Below are 17,913 nucleotides of genomic sequence, written 5' to 3' on the forward strand. Positions count from 1 at the left end.
AGACTGCAGGCCTCTTCAGAAGGGTATTCCTTAGAATAAGAAACAGAATTCTCTGCGTATTTTGAGTTAGAAACTCTTCCACCCAGGAATATATACATTGTTTTAGGTTTTGTTTTGTTTTTCTCAAAAATGTTACTGGCTAAGTGGCTAGTTGGAAGCAGTGCTTTAAAGAATAACATTTTCAAAGCAGAGGTAAATAGATTATAATATTGCAGAGTATGTTGGTGGGGGTTGGACAGTAATGGTTCATTTATGCCTTGATCCGGAATTATGCAGTCCTTTCTATTTTGAGGGAGAGAGGCAATATTGTATATCTGTCTGGAGGGTGGTGGCAGAAAGACTTAATGGCAGGCAGGAGCGGTCGCTCAAATAATTGTTTTGATTTGACTTAGAAAGTAAAAAATTGCAGCGGAAGGAGATGTCAGCATCATTGGGGGATTTATTTAGGTCAGATGTTTTCTAATGAAGATAGGAATAAATGTACGGAAGAAAACAGATCCCGGGAACACAGCCCTTCTGCGAGGAGCAGTACTTTAACAGCCCAAGAAACATTTGAGCATAGGCCGGTTGCGGTGCCTCATGCCTGTAATCCCAGCACTCTGGGAGGCCGAGGCGGGTGCATCACCTGAGGTTAGGAGTTTGTCCAGCCTGGCCAACATGGCGAAACCCCGTCCCTACTAAAATTACGAAAATTAGCCGGGCGTGTTGGCGCATGCCTGTAGTCCCAGCTAGTCGGGAGGCTGAAGCAGGAGAATCGCTTGAATCCGGGAGGCGGAGGTTGCGATGAGCCGAGATCGTACCGCTGCACTCCAGCCTGGCAACAGAGCAAGACTCCGTCTCAGATAAAAAAAAAAAAAAAAAAAAAAAAGAGTGTAGAGGTTAAGGCAGTTGCAAAGCTTTAATATAGAATTGCAGTTGTGTGTAGAAAAGCAGCTAAGTTTGTAAGCTTAAATATGTAGATACTACAGGGAAGGAATTTTTATAAATACCTTTTATTCAGGCTGTATACTTTAGAAGTGTGTTCAATGACTTTTTAGTATTTCAGTTGGTTTTAAGTAACTTGTTACACATTTAACTAGCATCAGATAAACTGACATTATAAGTAGGAGATGCTCAAATACTTTGAATGGATACAGCTAAATAAGCGTTCAGTGTATTTTAACCACTGTTGTTGTCTTCACTAAGCCATGAAGTCATTGTATTCATCAAGTTTCTCCAATAAAACCTTTCGACAGTGGAAATAGTTGCTTTTCCTCCTGCATGCTGAAAAGTCAGTAATCATGTGATTATGGAGGAGGAGATTTATTGTGCAATTCCTAATGAAATAATGAAAAACCACATTTCCTTCTCTGAATCCATAGCATGACTAATCATGCTAGATTAATATTTTCACCTGCCGGTTTTCTTCACCTGGATGTCTGCCATCATCTCAAACATAGTGTGTACAGATTTGAGCCCTGCATCACCCCTTTTTTCTTCCGATGTCCCAGTCTCCCTTAAAACCATCTTCATGGAAATTAAATGTCACCTTGCCACTGCTACCACTCTACTCCAGACCTGTTATGTCCTGCCTAGACTATTATAAGTGGTTCTTTACAGTATCATTACTATACATCTGTAACCAATTCGCCTTCCCAAGGGTCATTACAGTCAGTTCACTGTTGCTCAACCAGAATTAAACGTGAAGATTATAAACCACCTGGTAAATGATTGCTGGATATCACCAAGTGGCATAATTTCAGTAAACGTTAATTCCTCCCTACCCACCCCACTGCCACACCTGAAGAGAATGAAAAAACAAACAACAAAAAACCCATAAGTGAATTCAATTGTGGGTACCCAAATTTTTTTTTTTACTGCAAATGGCACAAAAGAAGGATACATCAGAATATTATCCTTTTTTTTCTTGAGACAGAGTCTCGCTCTGTCGCCCAGGCTGGAATGCAGTGGTGCAGTCTTGGCTCACTGCAACCGCTGCCTGCTGGGTTCAGGCTTTTCTCGTGCCTCAGTCTGCCAAGTAGCAGGACTACTGGCGTGTGCCACCTCACCCAGCTAATTTTTTGTATTTTTAGCAGAGACGGAGGGGGCGGGGGCGGGGGGTTCACTATGTTGGTCAGTCTCGAACTCCTGACCTCAAGTGATGCACCCGCCTTGGCCTCCCAAAGTGCTGGGATTACAGGCATGAGCCACCGAGCCCGGCCAGAATATTATCTTTTAAAAATATAATTTAAAAAATTTTAACTATGACCAAAATTATTAAATATAGCTACAAATTATTTGATTCTTTGTTCCTTCTCAATCAAGTGACTTTTCTTTGTAATTTTTCTGCCAGAATGTAGATTGCCACTTTAGACATCCCCAATTTGATGCTTGACTTTAACAAGACAATCATAAAGTAAGTTATTACTGCAAAAAAAAATTAATTCTGTCTTCCACTTAATTTCTTGTTTTTTTTTTTTTTTGTTATTGTTGTTTTGGTTTTTTTTTGGAGACAGACTCTCACTCTGTCACTGTGCTAGAATGCAGTGGCATGATCTCGGCTCGCTGCAAACTCCGCCTCCCTGGTTTAACTGATTGTCCTGCCTCAGCTTTCCGGTTAATTTCTTTCAGAGTGCTTTGTTGATTTCTCTGTTCAATTATTAAACTGTTCCAACTGCCTGATGACCCTCTTTGTCAGTCAGGAGTTCTGCTTATGATGTGGGCTCCTGCATCTTGTATTTGGTTGAGTATTGTTGATATTAACAATATTCATCTTTATCAGGGAGAGACTAGCCAACATATAATTTCTTGTTAGGATTTTTTGCTTCACTTTGCAGCCTCAACAGATGGCAGGGATTCAGGTACGGTGATTGAATAATGAGCCTCAGTGCCAACTGCACAACCAGACTTTTGAGTTCATAGTTTAACTTCTGGAATCTAAAATCCCACTTAACTTTTTATGCAGCTATTGTTACTAATACTAGCATACTGAAGTTGGTGAAAAATTAATCACTTCCTCCCTTTCAGTAGAGGGCTCTACTTGCTGCCTAACCCCAAAATTAGTTTATTTGGTGTTTTTTTTGTTTGTTTTTTATGTGGGGTCTCACTATGTTTCCTAGGGTCATCTCGAATTCCTGAGCTCAAGCGATCCTCCCACCTCAGCCTCTACAAGTAGCCGGGACTATAGGCACATACAATGCATGGCACTGGCCCCCAAAACTACCTCATATCACAACAGTAATTTGTGCCATGCCAGTTAGCTTTGTGTGTTTTGTTGGCCTGCAGTTTTGGGGGGCAGAGATCCAATCAAATCTGTGTATGGCCTTAGAAATGTGTTCGCAAATCATCATCGTTATATGAGGAGTTGTTTTGGGAGTTTTTTGGTAGTGGTGGTTTTTCCTTTGTTGTTGTTTTTGTTTTTGTTTTGAGATGAAGTCTCGCTCAGGCTGGAGTGGTGCAGTGGTGGATCTTGGCTCACTGCACGCTCCGCCTCCTGGGTTCAAGCCATTCTCCTGCCTCAGCCTCCTGAGTAGCTGGGACTATGGGCGCCCGCCACCGCACCCAGCTAATTTTTTCTATTTTTAGTAGAGGTGGGATTTCACCGTGTTAGCCAGATGGTCTTGATCTCCTGACCACGTGATCTGCCTGCCTCGGCCTCCCAAAGTGCTGGGATTACAGGCGTGAGCCCCCACACCCAGCTTTTCCTTTGTTTTTTAAAGGAGGAGGTGGAGGAGGAGCTTGAGAACCACAGGGCTTGCCATACACTCAGAATTTCTCACCCTTTCCCGGGTGTCTCTGCCTTTGTTCATGGGTATCTTCTAGCTGGAATGCTTTCCCTGCACTCTTGGTCTCTAAGCCATGTCTTCACATCAAACTGTCTTTTAAAAATCTTGCCTGGGTGCAGTGGCTCACCCCTGTAATCCCAGTGCTTTGGGAGGCCGAGGCGGGTGGATCACTTGAGGTCAGGAGTTCGAAACCAGCCTGGCCAATATGGTGAAACCCCGTCTCTGCTAAAAATACAAAAATCAGCCAGGCGTGGTGGCACGGGCCTGTAATCCCAGCTGTTCGGGAGGCCGAGGCAGGAGAATTGATTGAACCCAGGAGGTGGAGGTTGCTGTGAGCCCAGATCGCGCCATTGCGCTCCAGCCTGGGTGTTGCATCGAGACTCTGTCTGAAGAAAAAAAAAAAAAGGCTTTATCATTTTCCTCACTGCCTCCCAAGTGGATGTGTGTGTCCCTCCTTTAAAACACCGTGGTATGGTGGGTCTATGAGGCAGGTCTTTGCCCCAGATGTACTTGCTAAACTGTAACGTGCTCAAGGACAAGCATAGTGGTCAGTGTGCACTGAGTATATACACAGACGTTTCCACTGCTGGTGCTCTCAAAGCTAGTTAGAGACTTCTGCCTGCCATTGCGCAAGGTGTCTAAAAATCTTACAGCATTTCCCCTCATTAATGGGTTTTTGTGTGTGTGTGCTCAGGAGAATTGCACATCCAACACATCTAGACCTTCATTGTTCAAACTGAACTGAGTTAAAACGATTTATGAGAATTAAAACAGCTTGTGACTTTAAAGACTAAGGACAATCATAAGTGAAATTGTAGAACACTCAACATCGTGTACATGTATATTTTTCATACCATACACATATTGGCAATATGCAAATGACCTTAAATTCTAACTAATGAAGTGGATAAAATGTATATCAAAGTTTGCTTTTAAATCTTGAAATAGCGTTGAGTCCGTTAAGGCAAACTCCGTTGCAGTGGTGGAGACGCTGGCATACGAAGCATGGGATTTAAACCTCATTTCTCCTTCTTTCTGCAGCATGTTGCTGGTAGTGACTAGCCCCTGACTGGCACTGTTTTGCTTCTGCTTTTGAAATGGTGCTAAAAACAAGATTCCTTTTCTGTTTCTTAAAATTTCTGAGGTACTTTTATAGTCCTTCTGAAATGTTTGGGAATCTCATAGTAAAGAATATACTTTTGAATTTGCACATTTTTGTCATTACAGAATCCGTGGATTGCTGCACAATACCGTTTCCCTTTGAGGCTGATGCATTCCAAAGAAATACTCTTTATTAGTGGCCAGGCGCAGTGGCTCACACTTGTAATCCCAGCACTTTGGGAGGCCAAGGCGGGCGGATCACCTGAGGTCAGGAGTTCGAGGCCAGCCTGCCCAACATGGCGAAATCCCATCTCTACTAAAAATGTAAAAATCAGCTGGGCACAGTGGTGGGAGCCTGTAATCCCAGCTACTCGGGAGGCTGAGGCAGGAGAATCACTTGAATCTGAGAGGCAGAGGTTGCAGTGAGCCAAGATCACGCCATTGCACTCCAGCCTGGGCGACAAGAGCGAAACTCCATCTCAAAAAAAAAAAAAAAAAAAGTTTACCTAATAAATTATCATCCGTGGTACTTTCAAAGGAAAAAGTGCCTGTTTTCTTAGTAGGGCTGCAGGTTTTAATATGCTAAATGACTGTCTCTAAATATTTAAACTTCTAGTGGCTTACTTCCTTATTACCTTCAGGTCTCCATTCTGAAGTCACCAAATTCAACAGGCCTTGCCTGATCACTCCATGTAGATTTCTCTTACCATCTTCCCCACACTTCTCATCCTTTTTAATTTTTCTCATGAAACGCTGAGTCACTTGACATAAATTTTTGTTCTTTTTCACTGTTTCTCCTTTTTCCTTACTAGAAAGTGAGGTCCAGCGGGGAGGGGATCTTTGACTGTCCCACTCACCCCCACTTTTTTTTTTTCTTTTTTTTTTTTTTCCCAGACAGAATCTCACTCTGTCACCAGCCTGGAGTGCAGTGGTGTGATCTCAGCTCACTGCAACCTCTGCCTCCCAGGTTCAAGCCATTCCCCTCCCTCAGCCTTCCCAGTACCTGGGCTACAGGTGCACCCCATCACGCCCAGCTAATCTTATATTTTTAGTAGAGATGGTTTCACCGTGTTGGCCAGGATGGTCACCATCTCTTGACCTCGTGATCCACCTGCCTTGGCCTCCCAAAGTGCTCTGATTACAGGTGTGAGGCGTGAGCCACCGTGCCCGGCCTCACTGCCACTCTTCTAACGCATCATCTCACCTTTCACAGGTTGGCCACAGGGGACTCAGCCAGGTTACCTGTGATAGTCAGTCAGATACTTGATTTGTAAATCCATATCCAAACTGTATGACTATCCATACAGTTTGTTTGTTATTGAGTGTATTTTAGGATAGGGAAGCTTGCTGTCTCGGGTACACATTGAAGATCAGGTGGGTAGAAAAATTCCCTGTAAAGAAGCATAGTAAGAAGTTTCCAGATGGAAAGGGCCCACTTGACCTCCCAGTACAATAACATGAACATGAAAGTGTGACTAACTACAAGCTTCCAGAGGAGGAAAACAGATGACATGGCAAAAAGATGAAGAATAAGAATAGCTTTGGACTTCTCAACAGCAGCATCAGAAGCAAGACAACTAAGCAATGCCTTCCAGTTTCATAGAAAATTGGCTTTGGGCCTATAATTCTATATACAGCTGAATTATCAACCATGTGGGTAACAAAAAAAGACTGACCTTTGGACAGGCGGGGTCCAAAAATGAAGGAATAAAGAAAGAGGAAATAATAATATACAATAAATGGGATAAGGGCCTGCTCTATTTGTAACAGAACTTGTAGTACTACCCAATCCTTTCTCTGCAACTATGACTTTGATACCTGCTGAAACTTAAAAGTAACTGGGGAGGTGAGGACAGTGGCTCATGCCTGTAATCCCAGCACTCTGGGACACCGAGGCGGGAGGAGGATCGCTTGAGCCCAGGAGTCTGAGACCAGCCTGCAAAACATAGTGATACCCCACCTCTACCAACAGTTTAAAAAATTAGTTGCTGTGGTAGCGTGCACCTGTAATCCCAGCTACTCAGGAGGCTGAGATGCAAGGAGCACTTGAGCTTGGGAGGTAGAGGCTACAGTGAGCCATGATTTCGCCACTGCACTCCAACCTGTACAGCAGAATGAGAGCTTACATCTCAAAAAATAAGTAAAGTTAGGTGTAAAGGATAGATAAAAGACTGAGAGGTGGACATGGAGAGTGATAATCTTTCTGCTGTCTTCCCTTGGAAAGAATTTAAGATTCGGAGTCAGAAAAATCAGGCTGGGCGCCGTGCCTTACGCCTGTAATCCCAGCACTTTGGGAGGCCAAGGAGGGCAGATCACTTGAGGTCAGGAGGTCGAGACCAGCATGGCCAACGTGGTGAAACCCCATCTCTACTAAAAATATAAAAATTATCCAGGCACAGTGACCTACGTCTGTAGTCCCAGCTACTCGAGCTGAGGCTCGAGAATCGCTTGAACCCAGGAGGTGGAGGTTGCAATAAGCTGAGATCGTGCCACTGCACTCCAGCCTGGGCGACAGAGTGAGACTCTCAAAAAAAAAAAAAGAAAAAAAATCTGATGAAGAATGTTGACCTCTGAGTGCCTAGAACAGGCACGGCAGGAACTTGGCTGGTGTGGCTGGTGTGACTGAGTGTGACTGAGTGTGGCTGAGTGTGACTGAGTGTGGCTGGTGTGGCTGAGTGTGACTGAGTGTGGCTGAGTGTGGCTGGTGTGGCTGTGTGGCTGAGTGTGGCTGGTGTGGCTGAGTGTGGCCTGGTGTGGCTGAGTGTGGCGGGTGTGGCTGAGCGTGGTGGGTGTGGCTGGTGTGGCTGAGCGTGGCTGGTGTGTCTGAGCGTGGCTGGTGTGACTGAGTGTGGCTGGTGTGGCTGTGTGTGGCTGGTGTGGCTGAGCGTGGCTGTGTGTGGCTGGTGTGGCTGAGTGTGACTGGGACTACTGTCACTTCCTGCCTTATCCCTGGGCCTCCCTGTTCACAGTTCCACCTGCGGCAGTTCCCTCAGATACTGAGACAGGCAGCGTTGATGGTAGATGAATTTTTTGCTAGTTAAGTACTTTGACTAGTGGCCTGGGGACTAATGTTTAATTCAGGAAAATAATTTTAGCCTAAACAAATCTCATTATCTTGCAGGGTGAACTTCTCACCTGAGGGCTATAAAGACTGGTTTGAAAATGGAGAGCCAAGAACCAACGCAGTCTTCTCAGAATGGCAAACAATATATTATTTCAGAGGAGGTATAACTTGGTTTTCATTTTCCTTTCCTTCCCCCACATAAATCTGAGTTTAATAGAAATATACAGGGTATTTGTTGTTACAAATGGTGGTTTTTCATTCTTGAAGAAGGTCATGAAGATTTTTCCTACTCCTGTTTTTGGGCTCGGGCACATTTTGCTCTTGTGTGGGAGGAGTAGTGTGTCTGTGTATTAGTGAAATTGAGACTCTGGGTAGATTTGGGCTCTTAAGAGAAAAATTCTTTTTTTTTTTTTTTTTTTTTGAGGCGGAGTCTCGCTTTGTCACCCGGACTGGAGTGCAGTGGCCAGATCTCAGCTCACTGCAAGCTCCGCCTCCCGGGTTTACGCCATTCTCCTGCCTCAGCCTCCTGAGTAGCTGGGACTACAGGCGCCCGCCACCTCGCCCGGCTAGTTTTTTGTATTTTTAGTAGAGACGGGGTTTCACCGTGTTAGCCAGGATGGTCTCGATCTCCTGACCTCGTGATCCGCCCGTCTCGGCCTCCCAAAGTGCTGGGATTACAGGCTTGAGCCACCACGCCCGGCAACAGAAAAATTAATCCTTACTGTGTTTCCCTAGATAGAAGAAGAAAGAATATATGCATTTGAGGACTTAGATATTTCATATGTAGTTGTCACAACTTGGCTGTTTATGGTCTCAACATGAGTGTTTAAGAACGATAAAAACCTACGTTGTTAATTGTAGTCTAAATTCCAGTGAGTTCTAGAACCAATGTATGTGTGTTACTCAATTTAGCTTTAAAAGTCTTTTCCTACAGGAACCATTGCAGTGGATAAATTTTAAATCCTTCATCTTGGAACTCTGATCTTGACACCTTTCTGGAATTCCTTTTGATTTAAAATCGTTCCATGTTGTCTGTGAACAGATCTGCTGAAAATTATTAGGTTGCTGCTGGCAAGAAGTGAAAGATAGGATAGTAGGAAAAAGGCTACTGCTTTATACGCAGTGACGCTTTCCTTTCAGTTCAGTATAGTGCCATAGGTAAGTTAGTCTTCAACACCAGAACTCCCCAATGTCTAGGCAGAACGAACCTGCGGTGTCCGTCTGCGGTTGGGTGGGAAACCCGTGTGTCATGATAGGAGATCCAATCCCGGACCTTGTTTCGTCACAGTCTGCCTTCCTGTGTCATCACTGACAGGAAAATACCAGTGTCTAGAGATGGCCGTTTCTACATACTAAACTCACCTGTGTTGTATGCACCCAGGTCAGGAGACAGACCATCAAGAGCGTCCCAGGAGATCCTCACCCTGTGTGCTCCCTTCCGGTTACCTCCATGCCTCACCCCCGCCACCAACTCCCGGGAGTTTTTAGACTGTCATTTCTTTTCACCTGTTACTACTAACCCCAAGAAATCTCAAAAAGAAGCAGAAAGGCCCTTTGAAAAAAACAACCCTGAATACCTACCTACTGTGAACCGAAAAACATGCCCGCAAGTTATTGGGAAGGAAACATGGTTATTGGGAGTCTGGGGAAGGACAGAGGAAATGTGAAAGAAAGAACCTTTTAGATAAAAACAACTTGGTTTGAAGGTTCCCCAACTTATTATCTGATATCCTTTTAGTTAATTTCAGAAGGAAAATGGGTCAAGCTTGAAAGAACAACGTACATGGATCCTACTGGTAAAACTAGGTAAACTTTTTTTTTTCTTATAAAATGTCCATTATTTGGGTTCCCAGGTTATCCATTGAGTGTTTTACATAAACTTTGATGTTTTCTTTTTTGTAAACAGTTTTAAATAAAGAATCTAATTTAGCTGTTTTTCCAGTGTTAGGATGTTTGGATCATTTATAATTGCTGAATAAAATTGGGTTGTAAATGTGTAACAATAACTAATCAGAAAAGTATTTTAATACCATTCTCCCTAAGTAGACAAGTATAGACCTAAAACCTTTGGGCCAAACCTAATTTAAGCTGATAAGGCGGCAGAATAATTAACAGTACTTGTTGCTTCCTTCTAGTAGAATCAGATTTTAATTTCTAAATTAGAAGAAATAAAGAGAAAACAACAACATTGCTAATTTTGAGATATGTGCCTGCCTCATGGAAATGCAAATCAGGAAAAAACATTTTGTACACCTTATTTCATAATATGTATCAATAGCCCTAAAAATACTGTACCCTTTGACCTAGTAATCCCAGTTTTAACAAAGTGTTAAGGGCCAGGTGTAGTGGCTCACGCCTGTAATCCCAGCACTTTGGGAGACCAAGCAGGGGTGCGAATCGCCTGAGGTCAGGAGTTCAAGACCAGCCTGGAGAGCATGGCAAAACCCCATCTCTACTAAAAATACAAAAATTAGCTGGGCGTGGTAGCATACACCTGTAATCCCAGCTACTTGGGAGGCTGAGGCAGGAGAATTGCTTCAACCCGGGAGGGGGAAGTTGCAGTGAGCTGAGATCGCACCACTGCACTCCAGCCTGGGAGACAGACTGAGACTCTACCTCAAAAAAAAAAAAAAAATAACCAACAGCAAAAGAAAGTAGTAAGTAAATTAGTATTCAGAATTAAATTTATGTATAGAAAATGTTCACCAAAAATTTAAAAGACAGAAAAACTGAAAGCAACCTAAATATCGTAAAAATAGGAAATGAATTGTTATAGCGTATTGCCTTGGTAAAATTATAGCGTATTGCCTTGGTAAAATCTCTGCAGCTGTCTAAAAAGCAGATTCTGAAGACAACCTAGCAATATGGGAAAACTTCCTAAGTTGATAACAAAGTAGCAAAGTGTGTATATGCTTTTCAAACTCTGCCAAATATGTGTAAGAAAAAGCCGGAAGGAAAACTGTAGCACAATGAGAAAAAAGCTATATGGTTAACCCTTTTCCTTTTACTTTCCAGATTTTTGCATAGTAATCTTTTGATACGGTAAACTCTCAGAAGAAAATAGTGTGAGAATAAATTTTTTACTTAGTGAAATATAAAAAGGAGCAGAACAGAATGAGAACGAAATGTAGTAACCAGATCACATGATACAAATCCATCAATAGGAAAACTCCATTTGCAAAGTGATCCAATAAGAGTACATGGTTTCCTTGTGATGAAATAGATCATCAAGATGCAAATAGGTGGACTTGCCAGGAAACAACTCTGATGATATCTGCCTACTAAACTAGCAAAGCCCTTGAGAAGGCCTTTTGTAGGAGAGCTGTGGGGAACATACTAAGAGATAGATAGCACTGTTGAATTAAAACCAGCAGTAAGAAAGCTAAGCACAGTATGCTCCATCGATCGTGAAAGACTGTAACTCTTCACTTTAAATGCCAAGTGAGTTTGATATGGAAAACTAAATGTATGAAATAAGTAGGGCCCAAACCCAATACAGAAATGTGGCAAGGCCCAAATCTTAGGGAGCACCATATGTTCAAATGTATTTTTATTTGTGAAACTATAGAGAGGTTGGAACCCAATGTATAGTGATACAGTTTGGTTCTCTTTTTCCTATCAAATTAAGTTTATAACACAAAACATAGCCCTCAACTCTAATGAGTCTAAACATGTGTTTGAGGCCAGGCGCAGTGGCTCACGCCTATAATCCCAGCACTTTGGGAGGCCAAGATAGGTGGATCACTTGAGGTCAGGAGTTCGAGACCAGCCTGGCCACATGGTGAAACCCCCATCTCTACTAAAAATGCAAAAATTAGCCTGACATGGTGGCACATACCTGTAGTCCCAGCTACTCGGGGAGCTGAGACAGGAAAATTGCTTGAGCCCGGGAGGTAATGGTTGCAGTGAGCCGAGATCGCACCACTGGACTCCAGCCTGGGCGACAGAGTGAGACTCCGTCTCAAAAAAAAAAAAAAAAAAAAGATGTGTTCGCACCAGCTCGTCTCTTCCCCTGACTGGTCTTCTGCCCTTCCTGCATTTCCTAATCAGGTGTACATCAGAATCACATGGGGACTTTTCTGAAAATATGACGAAGTCTTACTTCCAGAATATCTGTTTCAGTAGATTGGGAGTAGGCTGTAAAATCCACCAAACTACCATATTTATAGCATGGTCAGGTCCATTCTTGCATACATAGGTTTTTCTTCCTGGCCTCTGAAGAGGACTTCCGTAAAGCACTAATAACTCATACCAGAATGTCACCCTTTGAAGAATGAATCTTTGTACTTTCCAGTGTGCCACGATGTATAAGTTATAGGATGTGTTATCTCTGACCGGATATAAAAGACTGTGTGTACAGGTTGAGCAGCCCTAATCTGAAAATCTGAAATTCAAAATTCTGCAAAATTCAAAACCTTTTCAGTGCCAAATGATGCCCCAGGTGGAGAATTCCACACCCGACTGCATGTGACAGGCTGCAGTCAAAACACAGGCATACAGCACGGGCATTCAGTGTCCCCCCGGGGAAAAGGGACCCTCCCCTTCAGCTCTGCTATATCCTTCTTTTATTTTTTATTTATTTTTTTCTGAGACATAGTCTTGCTCTGTTGCCCAGGCTACAGTGCAGTGGTGTGGTCTCAGCTCACTGCAACCTCTGCCTCCCTGGTTCAAGCGATTCTCCTGTCTCAGCCACTCGAGTAGCTGGGACTAGAGGTGTGCGCCACCACGCCTGGCTAATTTTTGTATTTTTAGTAGAGACGGTTGTTGGCCAGGATGGTCTCAAACTCCTGACCTCAGGTGATCCACCCACCTTGGCCTCCCAAAGTGCTAGGACTACAGGCATGAGCTACTGCCTCCGGCCATATGCTTTATTTTTTAAATTTATTTAATTTTTTTTTTTTAGTAGAGACAGAGTCTCACTCTGTTGTCCAGACTGGTCTTGAACCCCTGAATTCAAGCAGTCCTCTTACCTTGGCCTCCCAAAGTGCTGGGGTTTCAGGCATGAGCCACCACACCCGGCCCGATATATCCTTTGCACGCACACAGCAGCTTCCCTCCCGCAGAGGGTCATGAAATGGCAGGTGTGCAGGCCGGACGCCCCAGCAGCGGTTTCCCCGCAGCACGCCCCACGGGGCTGAGACCCACGCGCATGACTCACTGTGGGGTCCTTTTGCTTATTTTCTGCTCTGTGGGGTAAAGGTACTGTTGAAAATGTCAAAAAGGCCTGCATAAGACCCAGAGGGTAAGGCAAATATTTCAAAATCTGAAAAACCAAACGCTGAAACACTTGCAGCCCCTCAATTTCAGGTAAGGAATTCTCAACCTGTCCAGCTGTTGCTTGGTGTCTGTCGGGGTTAGTTCCAGGACCCCCCTGTAGATACCAAAATCCACGGATGCTCAAGTCCCTGGTGTGAAATTGCATATATTCAATGTGTATTTGCCTATAACGTGTGCACATCCTCCCATGCACTTCATCTCTAGAGAAATCACAGCACCTAAGACATTGCAAATGCTGTGTAAACAGTTGTACTCTATTGCTTAGGGAATAAACGCAAGAAAAAGCGTGGACATGTTCATTATAGATGCAATTTTTTTCCGAAATATTTTCAATCTGTGGTTGGTTGAATTCACAAATGTGGAACCCATGGATATAGAGGACCGAGTCTAAGAGAGAACATAGCAGCTAGAGAATCCTATGTTCCACCGTCTCATTCATGAAAGGGGATGTGGGGTTGATTTTGGAAATATAAAAATATTCCAGTAGTGTGTGTCTTTACTGACATTCAAGACAGTGCCGAAGTCAACCTCTGTGACCCTCCCGCCTCTCGTGTTGGTGAACTAGAGGGAGGAAGGCCAACAGGCTTTCCTGTAACAAAGGAGACTAGGAATAGGATGATCTCACTGGAAGCAGAATCCTAAAGCTAGAAGAGGTTTTGGAGATAACATACTCCTTCCTGCTTTTTACAAAGGAGAGAAGAGTCTCCAGGAGGCTGGCGCTCTGGGCCCAGCTGGTAGGCAGGCAGAGACTAAGAGCTGACTTCCAGCCGGGGGTGCATCGCACAGGCCCTCTAAAGTTGTTGGAGCTCTCACGGGGCAGTCTTGTTTCACGATTTCTTATCAATGCATTTGTTTTATCGCTCGTGATTTACGGCTCATTACTGCTTATTTCCTTCACCTTAACCACGATAATGATGCTCCTCTTTCTGTTTCCCTTATTCCTAGTGTTTGGGATGGGACCTTCAGTGCTTTTCCCAGCACTGTCTTCTTCAGTGTTTAGGACTAACCTTAGGAGGCAGCAGAGGGAGCTATGCCAAAAGGTGTTTCATCTCTTGCAATCTGTATGATTTACTTACCAGCATTGCTTGTTGGTCAGCTCCTTGCTACTAACAGGAATGTTGGGCTGCTGTGAGTTGTCATAGAAGTCTGTTTGATTTTCCTGTGTTCATTTCGACATATTTGCCCTTCAGAATTTGGGTACAATGCTGAAAGACCTACAATTTCCAGACAGTCTTTTTGTTTTGTTTTTTAAAAAGCAGATTAAATATTTGAACCATTTTAATGGAAATATGACACGGTCCGAATTTTAAGGACAGCCAGATAGAAAGCATGCGTAGGAGTGTTCTTCCGAGGAGGGCATCTTGGGACTCTTACTATTGAGATACAGGTGCTAACTCCTTTTTATCCCGAGCCCCGGAGCCACCCACATGTCTCACTTCCTTTAGAAGAGATCGTAAAATACTTGGCTTCTCCACTCCGGTCTCTTACCACTGCTCTTTCTACTGTAGGGAGAAGAGAGTGAAGGGGGAATGTCCTTGTATGCCTCACCCCTTTAAGCTGCATAATTGATTCAGTAACTGGGCTTCCTGTGCAACTGGGCCCCGTGTTCCAAGGCCAGAAAGTAGAATAGCCACAATAGAACAGACGCTACCCAGAAACTGAGTTGGGTACCAGTCAGAAACCAACAGCTCACCAGGAATAAAGCCATAGGAGAGAGCAGGACTGTACTGTTACTCAGCCCACTTTTTCTAGATAAGATCTCACACATGCAAAGTAGGGCATTTGCCTACATTTATTAATTCTTCCATGAATAAATGGGAAGGTTCTTCCTTCTTAAATTGTGTATTTTAGGTCACATATTTTAAAAAGCAAAATGATAGAAAAATCTCAGTAGTTCACGTTGTCCACAGTAGCTTTTGTTCTTAAGAGACAGGGCGAGTCTTTTCCTACAGCTTCATTTGCATTACCTGCTTATTAATCCACCACTGGCTGTGCTCCTTGCCCAGAGACAGAGGATCCAAACTAAAATGTTCTGAGAAAGCGGCAGCTCACATGTGCAGCAGGCTTTCTGTTTCTGGGGCACCCAGAGGGTGAGGTGTAGGGTGGCAAGAGTTTTCGTTGTGAATTTTCAGAAGCTATAGGAAAGCAGAATTGGCTTTTCTAATGCAGACCTTTATTGCTGTGGTCTTCTTCACCAATATCATGAGTACATTTGCATGCATTGAATTTAAGACGTTCTGGTTGTACACAGAAAACCTAAGAAAATTCTCCTCTTTAGCACTAACGACTTTTTTTTTCTTCTCTGCCTGAACAGAACTTGGGAATCAGTGAAACGTACAACCAGGAAAGAACAGACTGCGGATGGTAGGAGTGCAAACCTATTCCAACCCTTTAGAAAGGAAGTTAGCACTTGTGATCCTAGGAGGGTTTTCAGTGGAACCAAGTTAACTCCTATTATGTTGTGTCTTTAAATCTCCGTTAGTTTTTGCTGTACCATGTAACTAAATTAAGTTTTCTTTATAAGTAACTTCTGGTTTCTGCTATCTAAGCTCAGAACAGTGTTTTGAGGGGAAGTTGTTCTATGTTTATAACTAAATGTAAATCAATATAGTTTGAAGCCACACACTGTGTCTAGACGTGTTATGACTCTAGAAATCCTTGTGTCCCGTTCGAAGGATCTAGGTGAGAGCCTTTAGTTGGGAAAAGTTACTTGGCACACTTTTATGCTTATGGACCACTTGCTTTACAGGTTGATGAGGACACAGAATTAATTGGGCAGAGCCTGTTCCATTCACCCTCCCCTCCAGGCATGAATGCCTTGACTGCAAAGAGCCCACAAACAGTCCTGAGAATCACTCTGGTCAAGGGGAAGTTGGGCACTAGGCTTTTCTTATTTTTCCATTTGGTTTTGGTTTCCATTTTTGCTGGAAGCCAACAGTCGCTGTGCTGCAGCTGCTGGCGTCACAGATGGGAAGCTATGTGGAGCCAGGGGACCCTGCTGGGCACTTTGTGTTTTCTGAAACCCAGTCGTTTTTGTTTTATGTTTTAATGAAGGCCAAATAACTTGAGAGAAAAGGTCTTTTACTCTAGAACTGGAAAGTCAGTCTTGCTAGCATTTATTGCACACAGTGGAACTTAACTTGATTTATTGCTCAAAGTTGACCCAGGAGCACAGGGACGGCTGTGGCCTCACCAGTGGTAGGGCTGCCACGTGCTGGGAAGTGGTTCTGTGGAGGGTGGTGTGGTTGGCAACCTTACATCCTTGAACCTGCAGGAAGTGCTTCGTTTTAGTTCTGATTTTAGTTTTAAGAAACTGACAATTAAACAGGCTTTTTGTTTAAAAAAGAAAGTGTAAGCAACATAAAAGTGATTATTTTTAATTACATTTTTAAAATAGCTTCCAAGATTAACTGCCAGTATTGTAGATTAAAGCAGAGTTTCTTAAAGTCTGGGGTTTTCATTAGCTTGCGCTGAACCATGTGCTGGCATTGCTGACCTCTCATTAGGGATTTCCTTGGTTCCATTTCCCGGTGACAGGTGTCGCTGTCATCCCGGTGCTGCAGAGAACGCTTCACTATGAGTGTGTCATTCTGGTGAAACAGTTCCGACCACCAATGGGGGGCTACTGCGTAGAGTTCCCTGCAGGTGAGTCACTCAACATGCAACTGCTTCTTAGGGATGTTGGCCTGAACCAGGGTAAAGCCTGAGAATCGCAAAGCTCAGCTCTGCTGTTTTCAATCTGTCCTCGTAGCGAGGCCCCCAGGACACCCCAACAGCCCTCTGAACCCGCGAAGGTGACACAAGGCCACCTCCCACCGTCCCACCGTCCTCTTGGCAATGCCGCCCCCAGCCTTTTTTCTCTTTTTTGTGAGACGGAGTCGCGCTGCATCACCCAGGCTGGAGTGCGGTGGCGCAATCTCAACTCGCTGCAACCTCCGCCTCCCGGGTTCAAGTGATTCTCCTGCCTCAGCCTCCCGAGTAGCTGGGATGACAGGCGCCCGCCACCACGCCCAGCTAATTTTTTTTGTATTTTTAGTAGAGACAGGGTTTCACTGTGTTAGCCAGAATGGTCTCGATCTCCTGACCTCGTGATCTGCCTGCCTTGACCTCGCAAAGTGCTGGGATTACAGGCGTGAGCCCCTGCCCCCGGCCATCTCCAGCCTTTTGAGTAACTGCCCTTCCCCTTTTCAGCTTATTTCATTGTTTGTCATTACCATCGGCCCTGACAGGAAATTTCCATGGATAAGTAGGCCAGGCTTTTTGTGTTGTTGTTGTTGTTTTTCTTTTTTTGAGATGGAGTCTCACTCTCTCACCCAGGCTGGAATGCAGTGGTGTGATCTCGGCTCACTGCAACCTCCGCCTCCTGGGTTCAAGCAATTCTCCTGCCTCAGCCTCCTGAGTAGCTGGGATTACAGTCGTGCATCACCACACCTGGGTAATATTTGTATTTGTAGTAGAGACAGGGTTTCACTGTGTTGCCCAGGCTGGTGTCAAACTCCTGACCTCAGATGATCCACCCACCTTGGCCCGGCAAAGTGTCGGGATTACAGGCATGAGCCACCGTGCCCAGCCTAGGCCAGGCTCTTAACTCCAAGAAATATGAATGGAGAAGACAGTTTGCTCTGTTGTGTGGAAACAGGCCAAGGAGACTCTTCATTTCAGCTAGAATATTTTTTTCCATTGCACGGTAATTAAAACTCTGAAGAA

The 17,913-nt window shown here is 44.1% G+C and overlaps 1 protein-coding gene across 2 annotated transcripts in view; it reads left to right on the forward strand.

Annotated features, from left to right (window-relative positions):
• Nucleotides 1-17,913, forward strand: part of NUDT5 (nudix hydrolase 5) — a 29,282-nt gene that overhangs the window by 1,378 nt on the left and 9,991 nt on the right. Inside the window, exons 2-5 of one of the 2 annotated variants that reach the window (XM_033209219.1) lie at nt 7,987-8,090; nt 9,668-9,735; nt 15,521-15,570; nt 16,744-16,851. In XM_033209219.1, coding sequence (XP_033065110.1) covers nt 8,028-8,090; nt 9,668-9,735; nt 15,521-15,570; nt 16,744-16,851 — 289 coding nt within the window. In that variant the 5' untranslated portion in view covers nt 7,987-8,027. Of the gene's footprint in view, nt 1-7,986; nt 8,091-9,667; nt 9,736-12,887; nt 14,247-15,520; nt 15,571-16,743; nt 16,852-17,913 lie in introns of those variants that run through there. The other variant, XM_033209220.1, reaches the window with a different exon arrangement.

Source organism: Trachypithecus francoisi, unplaced genomic scaffold (assembly GCF_009764315.1).
Source record: "Trachypithecus francoisi isolate TF-2019V2 unplaced genomic scaffold, Tfra_2.0 Lachesis_group9, whole genome shotgun sequence".
Taxonomy (NCBI): domain Eukaryota; kingdom Metazoa; phylum Chordata; class Mammalia; order Primates; family Cercopithecidae; genus Trachypithecus; species Trachypithecus francoisi.